Source organism: Poecilia reticulata, linkage group LG9, assembly GCF_000633615.1.
Source record: "Poecilia reticulata strain Guanapo linkage group LG9, Guppy_female_1.0+MT, whole genome shotgun sequence".
Classification (NCBI taxonomy): Eukaryota; Metazoa; Chordata; class Actinopteri; order Cyprinodontiformes; family Poeciliidae; genus Poecilia; species Poecilia reticulata.
The window spans coordinates 13,081,020-13,098,420 of NC_024339.1; the positions used below are offsets into that span (position 1 = coordinate 13,081,020).

Below are 17,401 nucleotides of genomic sequence, written 5' to 3' on the forward strand. Positions count from 1 at the left end.
GTCTTCAAATCTTGCTTTTAAGTTAGTTTGTCTTATTTCAAGTTTACTGAGATATTTGCACTAGAAATTAGACCAATTATACTTGGTAAGTTTTTGTGTTAATAAAGTTCAACTCAAATTTTGCAAATTTGATCAGTGACTTATGGTTAGAAATATACAATTGTAGGCATAAAGTGCAATTTCTTTTGGTTGTTAGCCAATTTTACAAAAGGATTTAACCATCACTATTTATTTATTTCAGATATTTGACCTCCACTAAAAGTTTGATTTGGACGTTTGAACCTCAGGTGAGAGAGTCCCTGTGAAACATCATCACAGCGCTGCCTCAGTCGACAAATAATCATGTTAGTGGTATTTTTAATCAGATTTAACAGTATTAGAAAGTTAGCATTTGCAGAATGCTTGTAACATACCAGCAGTAAGAAATATGGCAGAAAATGTCAGAATCTGACTTACTCTCTTCTCCACAGACACAAACTCCATAGTTGAGGATCAGGTGTTTATGGGATAACTGGCTCATCATGCTGGCTGCTTCAAAGAAAGACTAGAAAACCAGAAGGAGAGAAAAAAATATGCAAAATTACAACTCAGAAAAACTAAAACCAAACCAGAAATCTTGGCTAGTTGAGTTTTCTGAGTTGTATCCATTACACTATTTAATACTTCACCTTACAACCATCTGAGTCCTTCACATGTACTGTCTTGGTATTTATTTTAATTTCCTTTTCAAAGACATACTCCACTTTTAGACGATAAAAGGCAAAGAAGGAAAAACATAAAGTAAGAAAAAAATAATATGAGGGGAAAAAAGAAAAGTAATGTAACATGAAAGGACAAAAACAAGAAAAGGTGAACATAGGATGGTCTTTATCCCTTAGGGACATAAGGGAGGAGGAGAGAAAAGATTAAGGAAATGTGGAAAAAGAAAAGACAGGACACCAAAGGAGAGATAAAAATGAATCGAGGATGGAAGGAAGCACAGAGGAGGAAGGAAAAACAAAAAACTTTGAGTTTTTAGGACTGTGAAAGAAGCCTACAAAAAGAGATGCTTGACCTAGAAGATCTGCACCATGACTAATGTTTGCACTGTCTGTGACTTGAATAAAAAGCAAGCAGAAGTGGGCCTTTAGTCATTTGGTCATTTAGCTATAACACAGTAAATGGCTGTAAAACCACAGACCTCGGCGTAATTTCTGTGGGCCTGGTCCAGAACTTTCATCCCAACTTCAGTTTCGTGCATTTGCCCGTAGTCGCCGAGCTCCTTGCGAACTCCTTTAAAGATCTTTGTAAATGTGCCTTGACCAAGACTCTCCACCTGACAAAAATCACAAATAAAAACAAAAACGAGAGTAAAGTGACTTCTGTAGCTGGAATTAATGACCAAACACAAATTCCAAGTTTTATGAGAGTTTATGTAATCAAAGAGACGATTGGGGGATTACAGACACCACAGAGGTTAGAAATGCATGGTAAGCTTACAAACTCCAAGTCTTCTTTCCTGATCTTGTGAAACACCATCTGACTGACGTTGTGTCGTTGTAGCGACGGAGACAGAGGCACTTCTGAACCTTTGTTGCTCCTGCAGATGAGGAGGCAGGACTTTTCTGTTTGGAGAAAAGAATTTAAAAAAGGCAGAAATTTAGTTTGTTTCTGTTTTGTTTTTTTTCTTTCTAGTCTTGGTTTTAGAGTCTGTGTTATGAGTCAGCAGTCTGAGAAACAGACTATTTCTTCATCACTTTCATCACCACTTCTGGTAAAATTTCGAAAGAAGAAAGGGAGCAAGGCACTTTTAAAGGTTCCTGATTATTGATAATTTTCCCTTGAACTGCGTTTCTGTGCGGCTGACAACAACATGTCAACTGGAGAATTTAACAAGAAGCATAAAGTCTGGATATCCTGTGCGTCACTTTATTCTGTCACAACAGAAAAACGGTTCAGGAACGATTTGAAGAGCACACAAAACTAAAAAATATTAGCTAAAAAAATCCCCCCCCTTGTTGATGGAAATTAGCTCAGTAATTACCTACTGGTGTAGACAGGGACTGCGCAAATACAGATGCCACCAGCAGGGGGAGACATCAGTTTGTCTAAGGTTGCCTTGGTTAGGTAATAATTTAAACGCAGCGTTTCTTTCTGCAGTCGTCTCACCATTTCCACACAGTCCTTGAACAACACTTCATAAAAGTGAAGCATAGACTGCAGCTCAGAAAAGGTCTGACTATACATTATGGCTGAGACTAGCGATTATTTTTAGTTATTGAGTTTTCTACAGATTGTTCTGATGATTATCTAAAAAGGTGGCACATTATGCAGATTTTATTGAAACTTTTTATGCAAAATTAGAAAAACATAAGAAAATGCATATTAATAAATTCCTTTTATAATACAAGAAATAAACATTTTATTGTCTACAATGCAACAGCATAACATTCCTTTACTGAATGCCTGATCATTTGTAGCATTTGTAGCTAAAAAATACTTTTAAACAGAAAAAAATATTAAAATCTCAAGTCATTTTTGCTTGATTTAACATCAGTACAGTGCAGGGCTGATCTCCAGACTGGTAACTAATTAGATGGTAAAAGAATTTGAACCAAGTGAATCTAAAACTATGTCACTTCAGGAGTTCTGGGCAGTACATATTTACAAAAGTAAATGTTTTTTTTCTTATCTTAAACACAAAATGTGTATATAAATATTTTTTGTACAGCTTTGGCTTAATTACTTTTCTGAATATGTTGTTCCTTCAGCAAATGTTTTTTTTTTGAGTCTATTAAAGTTAATGATTAATCAATTACTAAATCAGATGACAATTATTTCAATAATCCATCATGATCAATTGTTTCAGCTCTACTTGAGATCATCTTCAAATATTATAGTGATAATTGCATAACCAGCATTTGGTCACCTGATGAATACACCTGAAGTCTTTAACCTACTTGTGATCTACGACTGAATCCATAACGTTCAACAATCACAATCCCCTTAGTTCTTACTGACAATCAGCAAAACCAGACTTAAGTTTTGAGGCTTTTTTAATATTATTTTAAAAAGTATTCAAAAGAGAAAAACACCATGACCAAATTTAAAATAAAAAGGAAAAAACCTCAAACAATATTGGTTTGCACTGGACAACAGAAAAGACATAACAGAGACAGAGACTGTGCTGCAAGATGAACTTTGTGCACAGATCCCTGTTTATCTGATGACATTAGAGGAGCATTTCATCTGTTGTAACTCTTCTCTTGAAAACAAAAATAAGCCCAAAAACATCCATATTAAGTGACATAACTAAGATACCTTAAAATATTTTTTATCTGCAAATCTGATAAACATCCATCAAAGCAGTAACAGCAAAAACAGGTTCTTATATGTAGGTGTTTGGCCTCAGATACATCATCTTACTTGAATGATCCTTTTGTGTTTATGCGTAAATTATGCAAAATAAAATGAATGAATGAAACATCTGGTTGAAAACACATAACCTAAGAGCACAGAAAAGCATATTTCTTTGTGCTTCCTCTGATAGCTATCCTTTTTGAGACATAATCTAATGGTACTGCACACATTCTGTTAAAAAATCCCCAAAGTAGAGGCGTGTAATTAGATTGTGAAGGATTAGAATGTGTTAATCTGCCAAAGCAGATTATATGTAGGATTATCAATAGAGAACATTGTATGCAATGATGCTGCTTAGATGCATCAGTTTGATTTTTCTCATTTTCCTCCAGCTACATAAACTAGTGTTATTGGCTTTAATTATTAACATGACAGCACTACAGTATTAGTATAATTAGTATTAGTTTAAAAATAAAGGTAACTTTAAAAATGTGTTGGATTGCATTAAACCTTATTAATTGTTTTATTTGGCCATTAAACACAGAATCTCACAGAAAGGCAGAATGACGAAGTATTTCAACAACTAAGTATTTAAAACTCAACAAGGTGAAGCAATCGGAGGAGCGTTTGTTTCATAACGACTAACCTTCACAACCAGAGACTTAAACATAAAGAAAGCTCACTGAGCTTCAAGTGGAATATTTTAAAGCTAATTAACACTTTTCAGTTTCCTCTCTGCTTGTTTAAACACAACAACCTGAATGCTTTACACTGTTATTTCATACAAATAGTATTCTGTAATGGTTTTAATGAAAAATACTGAAATGGAAACCAATAAAAAGCTGGTTAAAAATGACATTTACCAGAAATGCTCTATTACAAGTTTTATTTTTTACTAAGAGCTATATTTGTATGGAAATCCTGCAATGATATTTCCACCTTAAAGCCCAAATTTTCGTCAAAGGATCCTTCAAATAAATGCACTGTGTTTACCTTTGGACAGAGGGGGATAGCACTTTCTGAACTGGAACACGATGCCGTCCGAGCGCACCGTTTCTTTTTGGTAGCAGCTGAGCAACTCCTGCAGTGAGCTGAAGTTCCTCTTGGTTCCACTGAGGTTAAACTCTCCAGCGGCGGACCTGGTGATCTGACAGTGCTTGTAATCCACCGTATCAAACACCTGGCAGACACAAAGCACACAGATTTACTGCAGGAACACAACACTGAGCATCATTTTGAGGTTCACGTCAGTTTAACAGGGAGAAAAGACAAAAGGTTCATAAAAATGATTGTTTTATGTTTTTTGAATTTGTGTTTTGATGTTAAAAATTTAAAGCCGTTTTTGGGATTCATGCAGGGATTAAAGCGTCCACAATTTGTTTAAAGTCTAAAATAAAGTCTTCTGCTCTAGACTTCTAAATGTTTTCCACTTATTGAAGGAGAAATTATGATATGAATCCTATTGTTGCTGCCCGGCTCTTCAATGCATGCATAACAAGTGGTTCTTCTGGCATCACCAACAACATAATTCCCACATACTGAGAGCAAAACAAGACAGAGGGACAAGACGTACAAGGGAAAGATGACTAAATACACATGAAGGGGAAAACGGCTCTAAAACAAACCTCAGGAACATTTTCCATTCAATAATTTTTAGTCATCACTGATACAGAAACTCACCTCCACTGGGAAAGTTAGAAAATACTTATTGAAGTCTTTTGGGCTGCATCTCAAAATGTATAAGCCCCGCTTGTCTCCACACTTCTGAAGCCGGCTGACAGCAAACTCCATTCTGCAAAAAAGTCATCGATAATTAAAAACAAGCTGTTGTTACTGACAGAGAATACAACGAGTGATTTGATTTTGTTTGATTTGGACAAGTTTTGAAAACGAGCAATGAATGAGAATTTTTGCTTTTTTCCTTCCAGATAAATATTATGTAAATCACAGAAACGTATGACTTACGAAATGGGGCCGTGGCAATGACAAGATATGGCCTCAACAAGCCTGGGAGGGGCCACCTCCTTACAAAGGTAGTGATGTGCATCTGTGGTCAGTCGATAGTAGCCGTCAACGAGGGACGCGAATGACAAGGCTTCAAACAGACTCGGAAACTCCAGCTCCTAAAAAAAACAAAAAACCCTTCAGTCAACATCAAGCTGAGCTCAGGTTTCTCTGCTGGAGACAGAAACAGGTTTATTTTGAGACGCTACCAGGTTCTTCCCGTCCTGCTTGTTGATGGTGACCAACCGGCTCTCTGTGGTGCCTTCTTTGCAGGCCTGTTTGATGCTGATGTCTGTGACATCATGGAAGTCGCACAATGTCTGCGGCTCCTGAACAAACAATATAAAAAAAACAACTATTGTAGAAAACATCGTTTTTTTAAACTTTAAACATTTTTCATGGTAATTTATCCATTTGGGATAATCCACGTTTTCACTTCCGATTCCGACGAGGTTTTGAATCAGCCGATTCGATACAGAACTGAATTGACTTAAAATGTCTCTTTTTTGAAACAGAGATAGTTTTACAGAATCACAGACGTACTTAGTAACACTTAAATACACAAATTGCTTCACAGGCTTAGTCAAAAATGTAAAAATAACTTTAATTTGTTCAGTCAGTGAAATTAAGACTATAGCAACCAATGTAAAATAAACAATAAAAAAACTGAAACTGACAAAAACAAACTAAAACTTTCTTTCAAATGGTTCAGAAAGTGCAATTAGGAATTGTAAATATAGTGTAATATAAATAATAAGGCATGCAGTCACTCAGAGTACAAAGTATAGAACTGTACTGAGTAGATGTGTCCTTAGGAATCGGGCATATTGTCACCAATACCTGATCTAGATTTTTTTTTCCCAATATCAGATATTAATATTGGACCGGTGCATCTCTAGTATCCATCAGGTTTCTTTAAGCTTCAAAGCTAGTGATTATTTTTATATTGTAAAGTGTGCTGCAGAATTATTTGTTACCCATAAACTTCCAGATCTTGTCATGTTGCAAAGACAACCGTCAATGTATTTTGTTTGCAGATCTTTTCAGATATGTCATCGTTTTGGGTTTACTTCACAAACCATGACACAAAAACACACTGAACACAATTTAATGTTTTTGGTTGTAACATGACAAAATGTGAACAAGTTGAAGTGTGATCTGTGTTAGTATGCTTATGACCAATTCAGTTCCGGTTCCTGGTGTCAGTTCATTCTGGTTCAGAGGAAGAAACCTAAAGGTGGTACAAACCTCATCCGAATCTTTTAATTTCTCTCGGCACCACTGTATCCCTGTGTCCGCTGCCACCAGGATGATGAGCTGCCCGCTGGCTGGTTCTCTGACCTGAAAGGTCTCCGTGTAGAAGGCTTTCTCCAGCGACTCGATGCTGATGAGATACTTCAGCTTCAGGTCGCGCACCGTTGTCCGACACTGACTGAACTGCTGGATGAAGCGCTTGAAGCGAAAGCGGATCCTCTTACGAGTTAAAAAACTACAATCCTGGATCTGATTTCTCATATCCTTTGGTAGGAAGGACTTGTAACTAGAAGAGACGCAACAGATTTGAATAAATATTTGTCTTAAATTCATTTCTAAATGTAACTAAACAAAAATGTACATTGAATAGAGAAGGTGAGCTACTATTAGAAAATAAAACATCAGGAGTTTTATTTTTTTTTGGTACCTTGTATTGTGATAGATGTCCAGAGGGGACATCTGTCTCTCCTTAGCTGTCCTCGTCATGTCCAGCACAGCCATACCAAGGCACTCCTCCTGTGACTCGTGGGAGTTGGAAATCGTCACCACTCCGTTCACAAAGTCATTCCTCCACTGCACACAGTAACGAGAGAGAAACACGGCTAAGTACTTCCTCTACTTAATGCACGTTAGTGTGAATAGGCCTGTTAAAAGACTTAATTTGGACATTTTCATTAGCAAACTACCTAAACTACCTGAATGCATTTGGAGACATTTAGTCAGTTGTTTAGTTTTGTAAAAATAATAAAAAAAAGCTTAGCAATGTTTTTATTTAAAGTTGTCACAACCCAACCTCATTAAAGTTAAGAAGTTGGTAAATGGTATGGGCGTTCTTGTTGGCGCAGTTCAATTTTGAAATTTCATATATTATGGAAAGCTATTTCTAGGATTTGATAATATTAGAAATATGCATAATTGCAACAAGGGAAATGAAAATAAATCAATAGGCTAATTGGAACATGCTGACAAGAGGATGGAGGTTTGTCTTTAATTTTATTTCATTTTTTAAAAAGGATGAATAAATGAGAACTTAACATAGAATCTAAAAACAAGTTATATTATTTGCCACTTACTTCAGAAAATGAAACATATTTTATAAAATTGTCACATAGAGTGAAATATTCCAATACTATATCATCTTGTATTTTTAATGATCACGACTTACAGATAATGAAAACTCAAATTCAATATCTCAGAAAATTTTAATATTGTAAAAAGAAACAAACAAAAAAAAAAAAACGTTAAACATTAGAAACTCGTGGTGATGCAACCGAATCAGCCAATTAAATCAACGGTTTCCTGAGTCTCTCAGACTGGGTCAGTAGACAGTCATGGCAGGGACAGCTGACTGGACCAATGTCCAGACAAGTCATTAAAACATGTCAAAAACAGGAAAAGGTGCAACAGCAATGATAACAACCACAGACTTTAGAGATATTTCAGTCAACTTCATGCCTCAGCTGAAGCTGATTTCATTTTCCACACTGCCAAAGAAAGAGCCCAAAAGCTGTTCAGTGACCTTGGTGTTACTGTCTTGGCCGGAACCCCAAAGAGAACCAACAGGGGTAAAGTCAGGAGGGAGAAGAGAGACACTTGACCAACAATGTATCTTAGCAGAACCACAGATTTATCATCTCCAAAAAGAACCCAAACCCAAAGCCTGAAATTTATATTAAAACATATTTCTATAAATTAATCATTTTCTGACATTCTAATTCTCTGAAATGCTCAAATTTGGGATCACACTGTTGTAAGCGACAAAAAACAAAAGCTTGAAATATTTCACTATGTGTGATGATTCTATATACGAGTCTGACTTTCTGAAATGAGTGAAAACAAATCCTGAAACTTTTCATGATATTCTAATTGAGTTGTACTTTAATTTCCATGTTAACAATTACTAGGGTGCACTGATTGCCAATCTTTAAGAAGCCTGATGTGCGGATTACGATTCTGTCCGATATCAATTTATTTTTAATGAAATGTCGATAAATATAGCAAGAAAGTCACTGAGTTAGCAACAGGGGGGTGACTATTGTTGACTGCATATGGTGGGCCGGTTTATCAGTCAAAACTCTCACAGCAGAGCAGCAGAAGACAGCGGCTGATTTTTCTGCTGAGGTAGATAAAATAGGTGGATAAGATCGGCTTCTTATATAAGTATCAGTTGATCACCCAAAATTAAGGAAAATGGCGCCAATAAATCAGCTGGCTGATAAATCGGTGCACCCGTACCAATTACTGAACTTCATTTACCACAAGATCTTTGTTATTTTATAGCTAAAAAAAGCAAGGAATGTGGAGTTTTACATTTAGAGAAGAAAATGTACAGGTACAACTGAAAATCCAAAACTGTGGAAAACACTATGGAAGCAATAATCTCCTTAGATTTTATTCCCCCAATACTTATTCACATCTAAAGAAAATATAATAAACTCTATACCTTGGAATAAAACCACAGCTGCATTAAAGGTTTGTCACATTTCACTCCCATGTGAGCCGATACTCTTATTACTGTCAACTACTGTTGACTGAAGCCGTGTTAAGTCTAATGAATTCAGATATACACAAATATCTAATCGGTCCGACCACCATGTCGTTTCCTTACTCAATCTCTTATTTATTCATATAAATTTATAACAGGTCCTGAATAAACTGCCTTTAAGACCTTTTTGACCTCCTCAAAGACTAAAAAAAACAGTCTGGAGGAGGAACATGGTGACATGCTTGAAGTCACTGGAACAAACTTTGTTTTCGTTTTCCCCCTGCAGGCCCACATGACGCTGTAGGATGGCTGCTAACCACGACTAGCCAATGAATGAGCTTCCTATTAGTCTATGTGACGTAACATTTGCAACTCTTGTTTTGGCTGTAATGGGCCAATGTGAACACTAAACAGACCAGAACTAAAGGCTAGTGGATTCGTCATCTCCGTCTCGATTTTCACACCTTCATTAATCTCGATTTCAAACGGGGAGGGTGTAAACTAATAACACACAGATAATAACTAACTGATTAAGACACATAATGTGCAACAGTGTTTCTTTGTGTTTAAAAAAAAGCTGTTTTTTTAAGTTATTTTTTTACAACTTATGTTTTAAGTTCAAACTTCAGCTTCACCCCAATTAGGTTGAAGTCTATTTATAAATCATCTCTTGCGTCAACCCAATTAGATTGTAATTTGTTCTTATAACATTCAAATTTAAGTTAATTCAATCAGGATGCTGGTATGTAATAATGAGTTTTAAAAAAAAAAGCTTAGCAAAGGAAAACCATTTGAAACCACATTTGCTTGCTCTATAGGCGCAAACACACAATGTGTCAAAACAAACGCCCTAACCCTGCAGTGCTTATCTTCTAACATGTTGGCTTTCCACAGACTTAAATCCACATAATCCATAATCCAGTTCATAAAGTCAACTTTAGTCTCCTTTATAACCTCTGTACTCTTTTTATTGAAATGTGGACATTTCTTGTTTTGTTTTACACATTATAGTTGTGTTTGACCCAGAGAGATGAGGACAAACCAACATAGATAAACAAGAATCAAACTAATTTCACAGAAACGCTGTGATAAGATTTTCAAAAGCACAACTCCACAAACTCCATAAGTCCATGCATCGGTCAGCTTGGGTTACTGATGACGTAACCCACTAATATTTTGCTGCAACTTGACAATATTTTTTGGGTTGGATAATTTAACTGAGACCACATCTTTTTTCGGGAAATCCAACCAACGTTTTAGTGTTGATGATTTTCCGGACAACTGAAATAGTTTGAAGAGTTTGGTTGGCCTAACATTATTACATTTTTGTCAATTCTCCATGCAGGTTTTTGGATCGGAGCAGTTGCACCACAGTGCATCACACATAAGATGACGACACAAATACAGGAGAACAGAAAACAAAAGAGACTGATGTGGTTATGCATCAAGAAGTTTCAGATATCTCAATAAGGATGATTTCATTCCTGATATTTCGATAGACTCAGTTCGATTGCGGATCAATGTTGCAACATTCATTTCATTTGGTGTGGTTTCGCTTTCACACTGCGCTGTGCTAAACGCCTTGCCTGCGGTGTCGCTCCACCAAGAACCATTGAGGAAATGACACAAAACCCTCCATGAACGACATGATCGCTGTTTCCTCCATTACAAAACGTAAAACAAAAATGGAATAGCGTCACGTTTTAGTAGTTGCAGAATTTCTCTTTTGTCTTCGGTAAAATGCCAAGAGCCATTTCTCCCTCCAAGTTAGATTCCCCACTGTAAGCAAAATGCACCATGGTTCACTTCCAGACCCACATTTTCAGGCAGACCAGTGTTTGCTTGTTTAGGATTTCACCTGCCCCTACCGAACCAAAGCGGACCAAACAGATACGGTAAAAAAGCACTCTCAGTTCATCTACAGTGTTGATCCTTTGACAAAAAACTACAAATGACTTTAGGCAAAGAGCCTCACTGTTAATATTTTGTCAGATATGCCAAGTATAAGCAGACACTCTACTGCAAAGTGCACAGTTAAAAAAGATGCCCTTATGAACAGCATGCATCAAAATGACTCCAGTATGAGATACAGCCAGAGATTAGAGGTCAACAGATTTAAGTCGAGGATGTTTCGTTCTGCATTTTGCAAACAAAAATACATCCTTTTCTTTGCATCGGTCAAAAACATGAAGAAAAAACTCAACTTTCAACCAAACTGACCGTACTCTGGAGTCCAGGTTTGCACAGCCTGAACAATGTCTCAGTTAATTCATCAATCTAAAAGTTTTTTTGAGATTTGTTTTCTGTAAATAATGAAATAAAAATAAGGCTTCATATCTTCTGCGGGAGCCAATTAAATTAATAAAAATTTTCAATATACACAGATAACATTAAAAAGTATAAATACCCATTAAGTAATTAAATGACATTTAACTTTTAGGTCTTTATCCAATTGCTCACAGTTTACCACCAGTCACAGCACAACTGTTGTTACATTTCTGGTTGTTTTTATCAATCAGCCAGTAATCAAAATGTGCCAATCTTACATTACTCGATAAGCCAAATATGTTTTTTTTTCTCTCCTTCTCATTATGTGAATCAAAGTTGAAAACTGACATTTTGTTCATGCTGTAAATTTGTCAACCAACATCCTTTTCTTTGCTGCACGTTTCCACAAATGAGCCTGTATGTGTTAACGTCAGAGAATCAGCACCCACAAGTCAATTTCCAAACTAAAACCGGAAACTGTCCAGTAGAGGCCTGTTTATCTCTATATTCTAGAAAAATAACCTTTAACCTGATACAAATTGTATCCACACAGTCAAAAAGATGTTTGTTTTGTCAGCTGCAATCTATAATAATAATGAAATCTATATTTTCAGGCAACATGTGCAACCCAATGCCAAAGCAAAGTTACTTTTGCTGCGAGGCGACGCCAAGCCTTGAGACGCTTCCTGCTTTGTTCCATCATTTACTGACTCTTACTGGAAGGAATCCTGTGTGCGCGATTCCTGTGTGAGCTACAAGTCCTAATTGTCTCAAACAAATACAGGAAGTAATGACTAATTTGGACAAAGGCCCTAGAGAAGAAGCTTCCAGCACACTGAACCAGTAGAGATTCGACTGTAATAATGCGTCCGACTAAATGTGTCTCAACTAAAGTGTATTTTTCATGTAAGTACCAACAGTTATTGTAGAAACTGAGATCCCTGGGTGTTTTTTAATGAGTTGTAACACGGCTGAATATGAAAGCAAGGCAGAATGGAAACTAAAACTTTGAACTGTCTATAGTTTAACTCATATAAAAGGCACCGTTATTAAAGTTTGCGATTAAAAATAAAGGCTCACTCAGAGGCACTTACCTGAGAGAAGAGGTAGGACATTACATAATCATCAAGGACGGGACTTTCTGACCCTTTCTTGACCCCATATCGATATGCTCGCGATGCACCACTACTGTACCAGCCAGGGAAGTAGTACCTGCGGTGAGCAAGAAAAAAAAAATGTCACAAAGATTTTCAGTAAATATGTATGGAAATAATTAACATAAGGACAATCTAAGGTGAACTAAAGTGTGCTGCTACCGTATTCTGAAAATCAGATCTTCAGAGGTCGATTCATCAACTCGAAAGACGTGATTGGGAGAAAACCACAAGTTGTCTCTCTCTCGAAAAAGGCTAAAAAGGTTGTAGTACAGGGGTGATATACCTACAGTGTAAAAAAAAAAAAAAACAGAAAACAAAATAATTAAATGCAAGTTTCATGATGTACCACTAAATAATCAGACTTCCGTGTCTGTAGTGGCGCAATCTTTAATGAGGCAATTAACCGGAATACGCCTCAAGACATGCAGAAGAAAACTGTTTTAAGTACCAATACAGGTGAAAAAAAGGTCAATGAAGATTATCTAAAATGTCAGGTGTCTTTTGGTTTACCCTTAAACACCTGGCATGCAGGTAAATCTAGTCTCTGTCCCCCGGCCACCTTACAGTACAGAAGTAGTGGCACATTTATACTATCTGATCACACCTCCACAAAAAAAAAAAACAACAACAACAAAAAAACATAGCCTATTTATTTTTGCTTGTATTTAAATTAAAAACTAAATCTGAGCAAAAAAAATCGAATCCCATGTAGTGAAAGTTACAAAAATCTTCACAAATGGAGTGCTTTATGCGGGCCTGCACAGTTTGGAGTACTCACAGCACGCCTTGGCTGCATCTATACACAACTCCTCAGCCACGTAGTTCCCGGGTGGGTAGCTGAGAGTGCCGCTGTCAGCTGCTCCCTGGCTGCGGTAGTAGAAATGAAGCCTCAGAACAGGAGCAGCTGGTCTTGTGTCTGAAGATTCACGATGGGCGTTCCCGTTCTGGTGCACTGTGGGACGCGAGTCCGTCACAGTGTCCATAGCTGGCGGGGAAGCCATCAGCAACATCCACTAAACGGTGATAGCAAACAAAATGGGTTGGGGCTGACAGTGGCCACTTGGCCTACATATAAATTTAATATCATGACGAGGGTGCATGGTATAAAACGTTACAGAGCTGGAAAATGTTGCATAAAGCTGCAGCACAGAGGAGGCATTGTCTAAAAAAAGGTTATAAAATCTGTAAATCTAATTTCATGAGTGACAGTTATGAAACGCAGTCATGAGTTTCTTTTCCAAGTGGACCGTGGAGATTTTTATCCAACCATTTCATCATTTTGTAAAATTCAGGATATACATCTTATTTTAAGAAATTAAACACATTAATTCTGGTTTGTAATTAACGTCTGTAAGAAAAATAATCCTCCCACTGCAGAGATTAAAACTGGAGATTGGCATGCACTTACTGACTAACATCTGACCTTGATTCAGACCTGCTGGGTAATTAAATGGAGCTGCTAATAATATGAAACTCAGATGAAAAATGAATTAGTGTTTCGATGTTTTCCATTAACAGCCAAAGTCTTTATTACTCAGTTCCCATCTTAATTTTAGCTTCTCCTCAGGAAGAGTCGCTATTTTATCCTAACCCCATTTTTCAATACTTTAGATATTGTATCCTCCCCCATCTCCTCTAAAAGTTATTGATCCCATATGCAGTTCATGAAGAAACATTCTTCTTACTGTAAATGTGAGTCACAAGGCAAAAAACATGAAGCAAAAGGAGACTGGAAACCCATTTCTCTTGCAGACAAAATTTTGAGGCAAGGAGCACGAAGAAATTAAAACACATAAACTAGATAGATAGACAGATAGATATGAATTGAGATAATCTTTAGTTCTGTTTCACATTTTGATTCTCATCAGCTAAAATACTCTGTTAGAGTATAAATGTTACATGTTTCTTTTTAAACAAGAGTGCAGAAAATCTAAAAAAAGATGAGTCAATTAAAACTAAAAAGCATGTCCGAATTACATGCACGTCACTAGTTTTAAGCTTCGTCGTACACACAGTGTGACTGCATTTTCCAAAGAAGCATAAAAAGAGGATATGGTAACTAATGCATCAGAGAATCTAGTAAACTCAGTTTTTCTACTAGAGGTTGATTGAAACGACAAGATATTTAATATTCTACATATCCTTGAACATGAATGAAAAATCTTTTTTAAAAAAACAAGCAAAAACTCTAGGAAGGACAGTTAGTTTGAGTAAATATCATGTAATTTCTGACTGAATGGTTTAATTGCAATGGCATTTCTGTTATAGGTTAGTTTTAAAATGAGTACTATTCAAAATATACACAAAAACAATTTTTTAAACCAGTATTTTCATTCTGTTTTTTGGTTAGTATAAGTTCAGGGTCACAGTTCTGATATGTATGACATTCAAATGAGAAATATTTTCCCATAACAACAGCTCCAATGATATCATGCAGCTTACATAAAATTCATCTGCATTGCAAACCCCCTAATGTTCTATATTTCAATCAAAACATAAAGACAATACATGCATTGACACTTTTTTACAGTAACTGATAGAAATGCACATTAATATTTCTTCTCCATCCTAAATTTTTGCTAGAAGCCAAGCATGTCATCTCTAAAGTACTTCAAAGTAGCAGGCTATAGACCTGTTCAACACTTCAGTATTTTCTTAAGGTTATCTGTTAATATGTCAGACTTTAAGCTGCAAGATAACAACACTAAATACAGCAGAGGATTAATTCAATAAAAACTTGCTTTAAAACTTAAGGCCGTGATCTTTGCAGTTAGCTGTTGCTTCAACTGACTCCCAACTTGTCGCTTGCAGCCCCATTCAACCACCGACAATGTTACTGGAGAACTTTACATTAATTAAATATTCTAATTAACTGCAGCTGACTCGTAAGGTTCAAGGTTATACACCTTCAAGAATACCCCCCAACCCCCTCCCAAAAAAAGGCTGCCAAGGAAATATTGATGAGTTAGTGTAGACTTACCCTGGTGGTGGATAGCTATTAGCTGTCTGCTAACTTCCAAGGCCAGCGCCGAATCCTGGACAGAGAGCTCCAAAAGCAGCGCCGAGATACCACTGCTTTCTGCTGTCGCTCACCGAATAAAATCCCTGATTTATTTACGGTATAAATCCTTGAGGAGATATTAACGATTCCATGTTTCACACAGCTTGCCAGCTGACTAAAGCTGGCTGACGCTACCTCTGGTCAACCTAGCTTTAGCCATCTCACTCCTACAGGGGAACTTCGTTTATCTCGTCAATCTTCTCATATAAGCTAACGCTAACATGGTGCGTGTTTATAAATTGTCCCGGTCGCACGAATGTATTTGCTGACAAACAAGCTTCTTCTGAAGCTGGTACATATAACTACATAACTAAAATATTTCAGACTAGGCAGCTCGAACTATGACACTTTGCTAGCTACTTTGTCAGTGCCTGCTCCAGCTATCCCGAGCTCCAACTGAGTCAACAAAGCTGCCTCTCCCACCATACTGAATGGTGCGTTTACCGGCGGTGGGAATTCTGAAGAACTCTGTCCGGATGACTCCAAACATCAAAGCATCAGCGAATTACCCGCTAGCAAAAACATATGGTTGAACTTCCCTGGAGGAAAGGAAAAAAAGAAGTTCAAATGTAAGCAGCTCTGATCTAATAAATGACGCCATCGTAAAAAATTACAAAAAACAAAATTATCAGACTTTTATAAGCAGATTTCCCCGATATGAAACTACAAATACGTTCTCATTAAACAGAAAAAGGGGCGTAGAAAGAAATTTGTTATTCCACCACTCAGTGGAAGAAAAACATGACTTTTGTGATGCTTTTCTCAAACAAATATGCACAAATTTATGCCATAAGTGTTAAAGGTAATTCCTCCTGTTATGATTTTACAAATTAAAGACATGATAACATATTCAACAGTTCTACAAAAGAGCCATCTTTGATTATAAGTGGCTGAATTTGTATAGACAAAACATGTAGTAATAAACTCATATGAAATTCTCATCAACATGCTTTCCATCAACCGTGGGAATTAATGCATTAATTTGTTTAGAAATGGATTCCGTTCCCCTTTCCATAAAAGGTCAAATACATTCACAATGAAACGATGTAAGTTAACTCACATTGTCATAATGACTTTTTACAATTGAAATGAAATGTCAACTGTTTTGTGATTCACATATTGAGACAACAGGACATCTTATTTTCATTGCAATGTTATGCATGTTTTTTAGAAGGATTTTTATAATTTGATCTTATATACAAAATCTGGTTCACTTTTAAATTTTGATTTGATTTTCTAGGGGATAAAGAATGAAACAAATAACTAGTAAAATTTGCCATTTTTTTAAAGACAAACCTAAATTTTTATAGATTGTCATGTAATTACTTATTTGCTCAGTTGTCCTATTAAACTGCACTTTTTTTTGTTGTAAATTGTGTTTTGTTATATTGTTTTGAATCTTAAAAGTTTTTAAAAAGTTCAAACTTGTCATGGGAGATTTTCACTCTACTGCATTGTCAGTCACCAGCTGACATCTGTGTACAGCAAGAATCAATTGATTAAAGATGATTTGTTACTGGTTTCGTGATCATTTTAGAATCTGGTCAATGTTTTCTGCCAGGGAGACCCAAACACACTAAAATTCAGACTGTCATAAAATCCAGAAGCTGTGGAAAACTGTGAAGTATTTTGGAGATTATGATTCCAATTTTTTTTCTTACCACTGAGGGATTCCATATTTTTTTCTTTTAAATAATCTAAAGAAAGATTTTCTATATCAAAAATAATTTTTACAACTACTTCAAAACAGGTATTAAGGGATGCGGGATGACCAGCTGCTCTGTCAAATTACTGTATCCTCAAGATTGTTCATAGATCACTTGATTATTTTAT

The 17,401-nt window shown here is 36.3% G+C and overlaps 1 protein-coding gene across 1 annotated transcript in view; it reads right to left on the reverse strand.

Annotated features, from left to right (window-relative positions):
* Nucleotides 1-16,327, reverse strand: part of jak2b (Janus kinase 2b) — a 31,593-nt gene extending 15,266 nt beyond the window's left edge. Inside the window, exons 1-13 of the mRNA XM_008418031.2 lie at nt 15,488-16,327; nt 13,286-13,520; nt 12,667-12,790; nt 12,445-12,562; nt 7,025-7,170; nt 6,592-6,883; nt 5,553-5,672; nt 5,305-5,462; nt 5,020-5,131; nt 4,333-4,519; nt 1,480-1,604; nt 1,181-1,315; nt 457-544 (exon numbers count right to left, since the gene is read on the reverse strand). Of these exons, the coding sequence (XP_008416253.1) occupies nt 457-544; nt 1,181-1,315; nt 1,480-1,604; nt 4,333-4,519; nt 5,020-5,131; nt 5,305-5,462; nt 5,553-5,672; nt 6,592-6,883; nt 7,025-7,170; nt 12,445-12,562; nt 12,667-12,790; nt 13,286-13,517 (1,837 nt within the window). The 5' untranslated portion in view covers nt 13,518-13,520; nt 15,488-16,327. The remainder of the gene's footprint in view (nt 1-456; nt 545-1,180; nt 1,316-1,479; nt 1,605-4,332; nt 4,520-5,019; nt 5,132-5,304; nt 5,463-5,552; nt 5,673-6,591; nt 6,884-7,024; nt 7,171-12,444; nt 12,563-12,666; nt 12,791-13,285; nt 13,521-15,487) is intronic.
* Between the last annotated feature and the right edge of the window lie 1,074 nt (nt 16,328-17,401).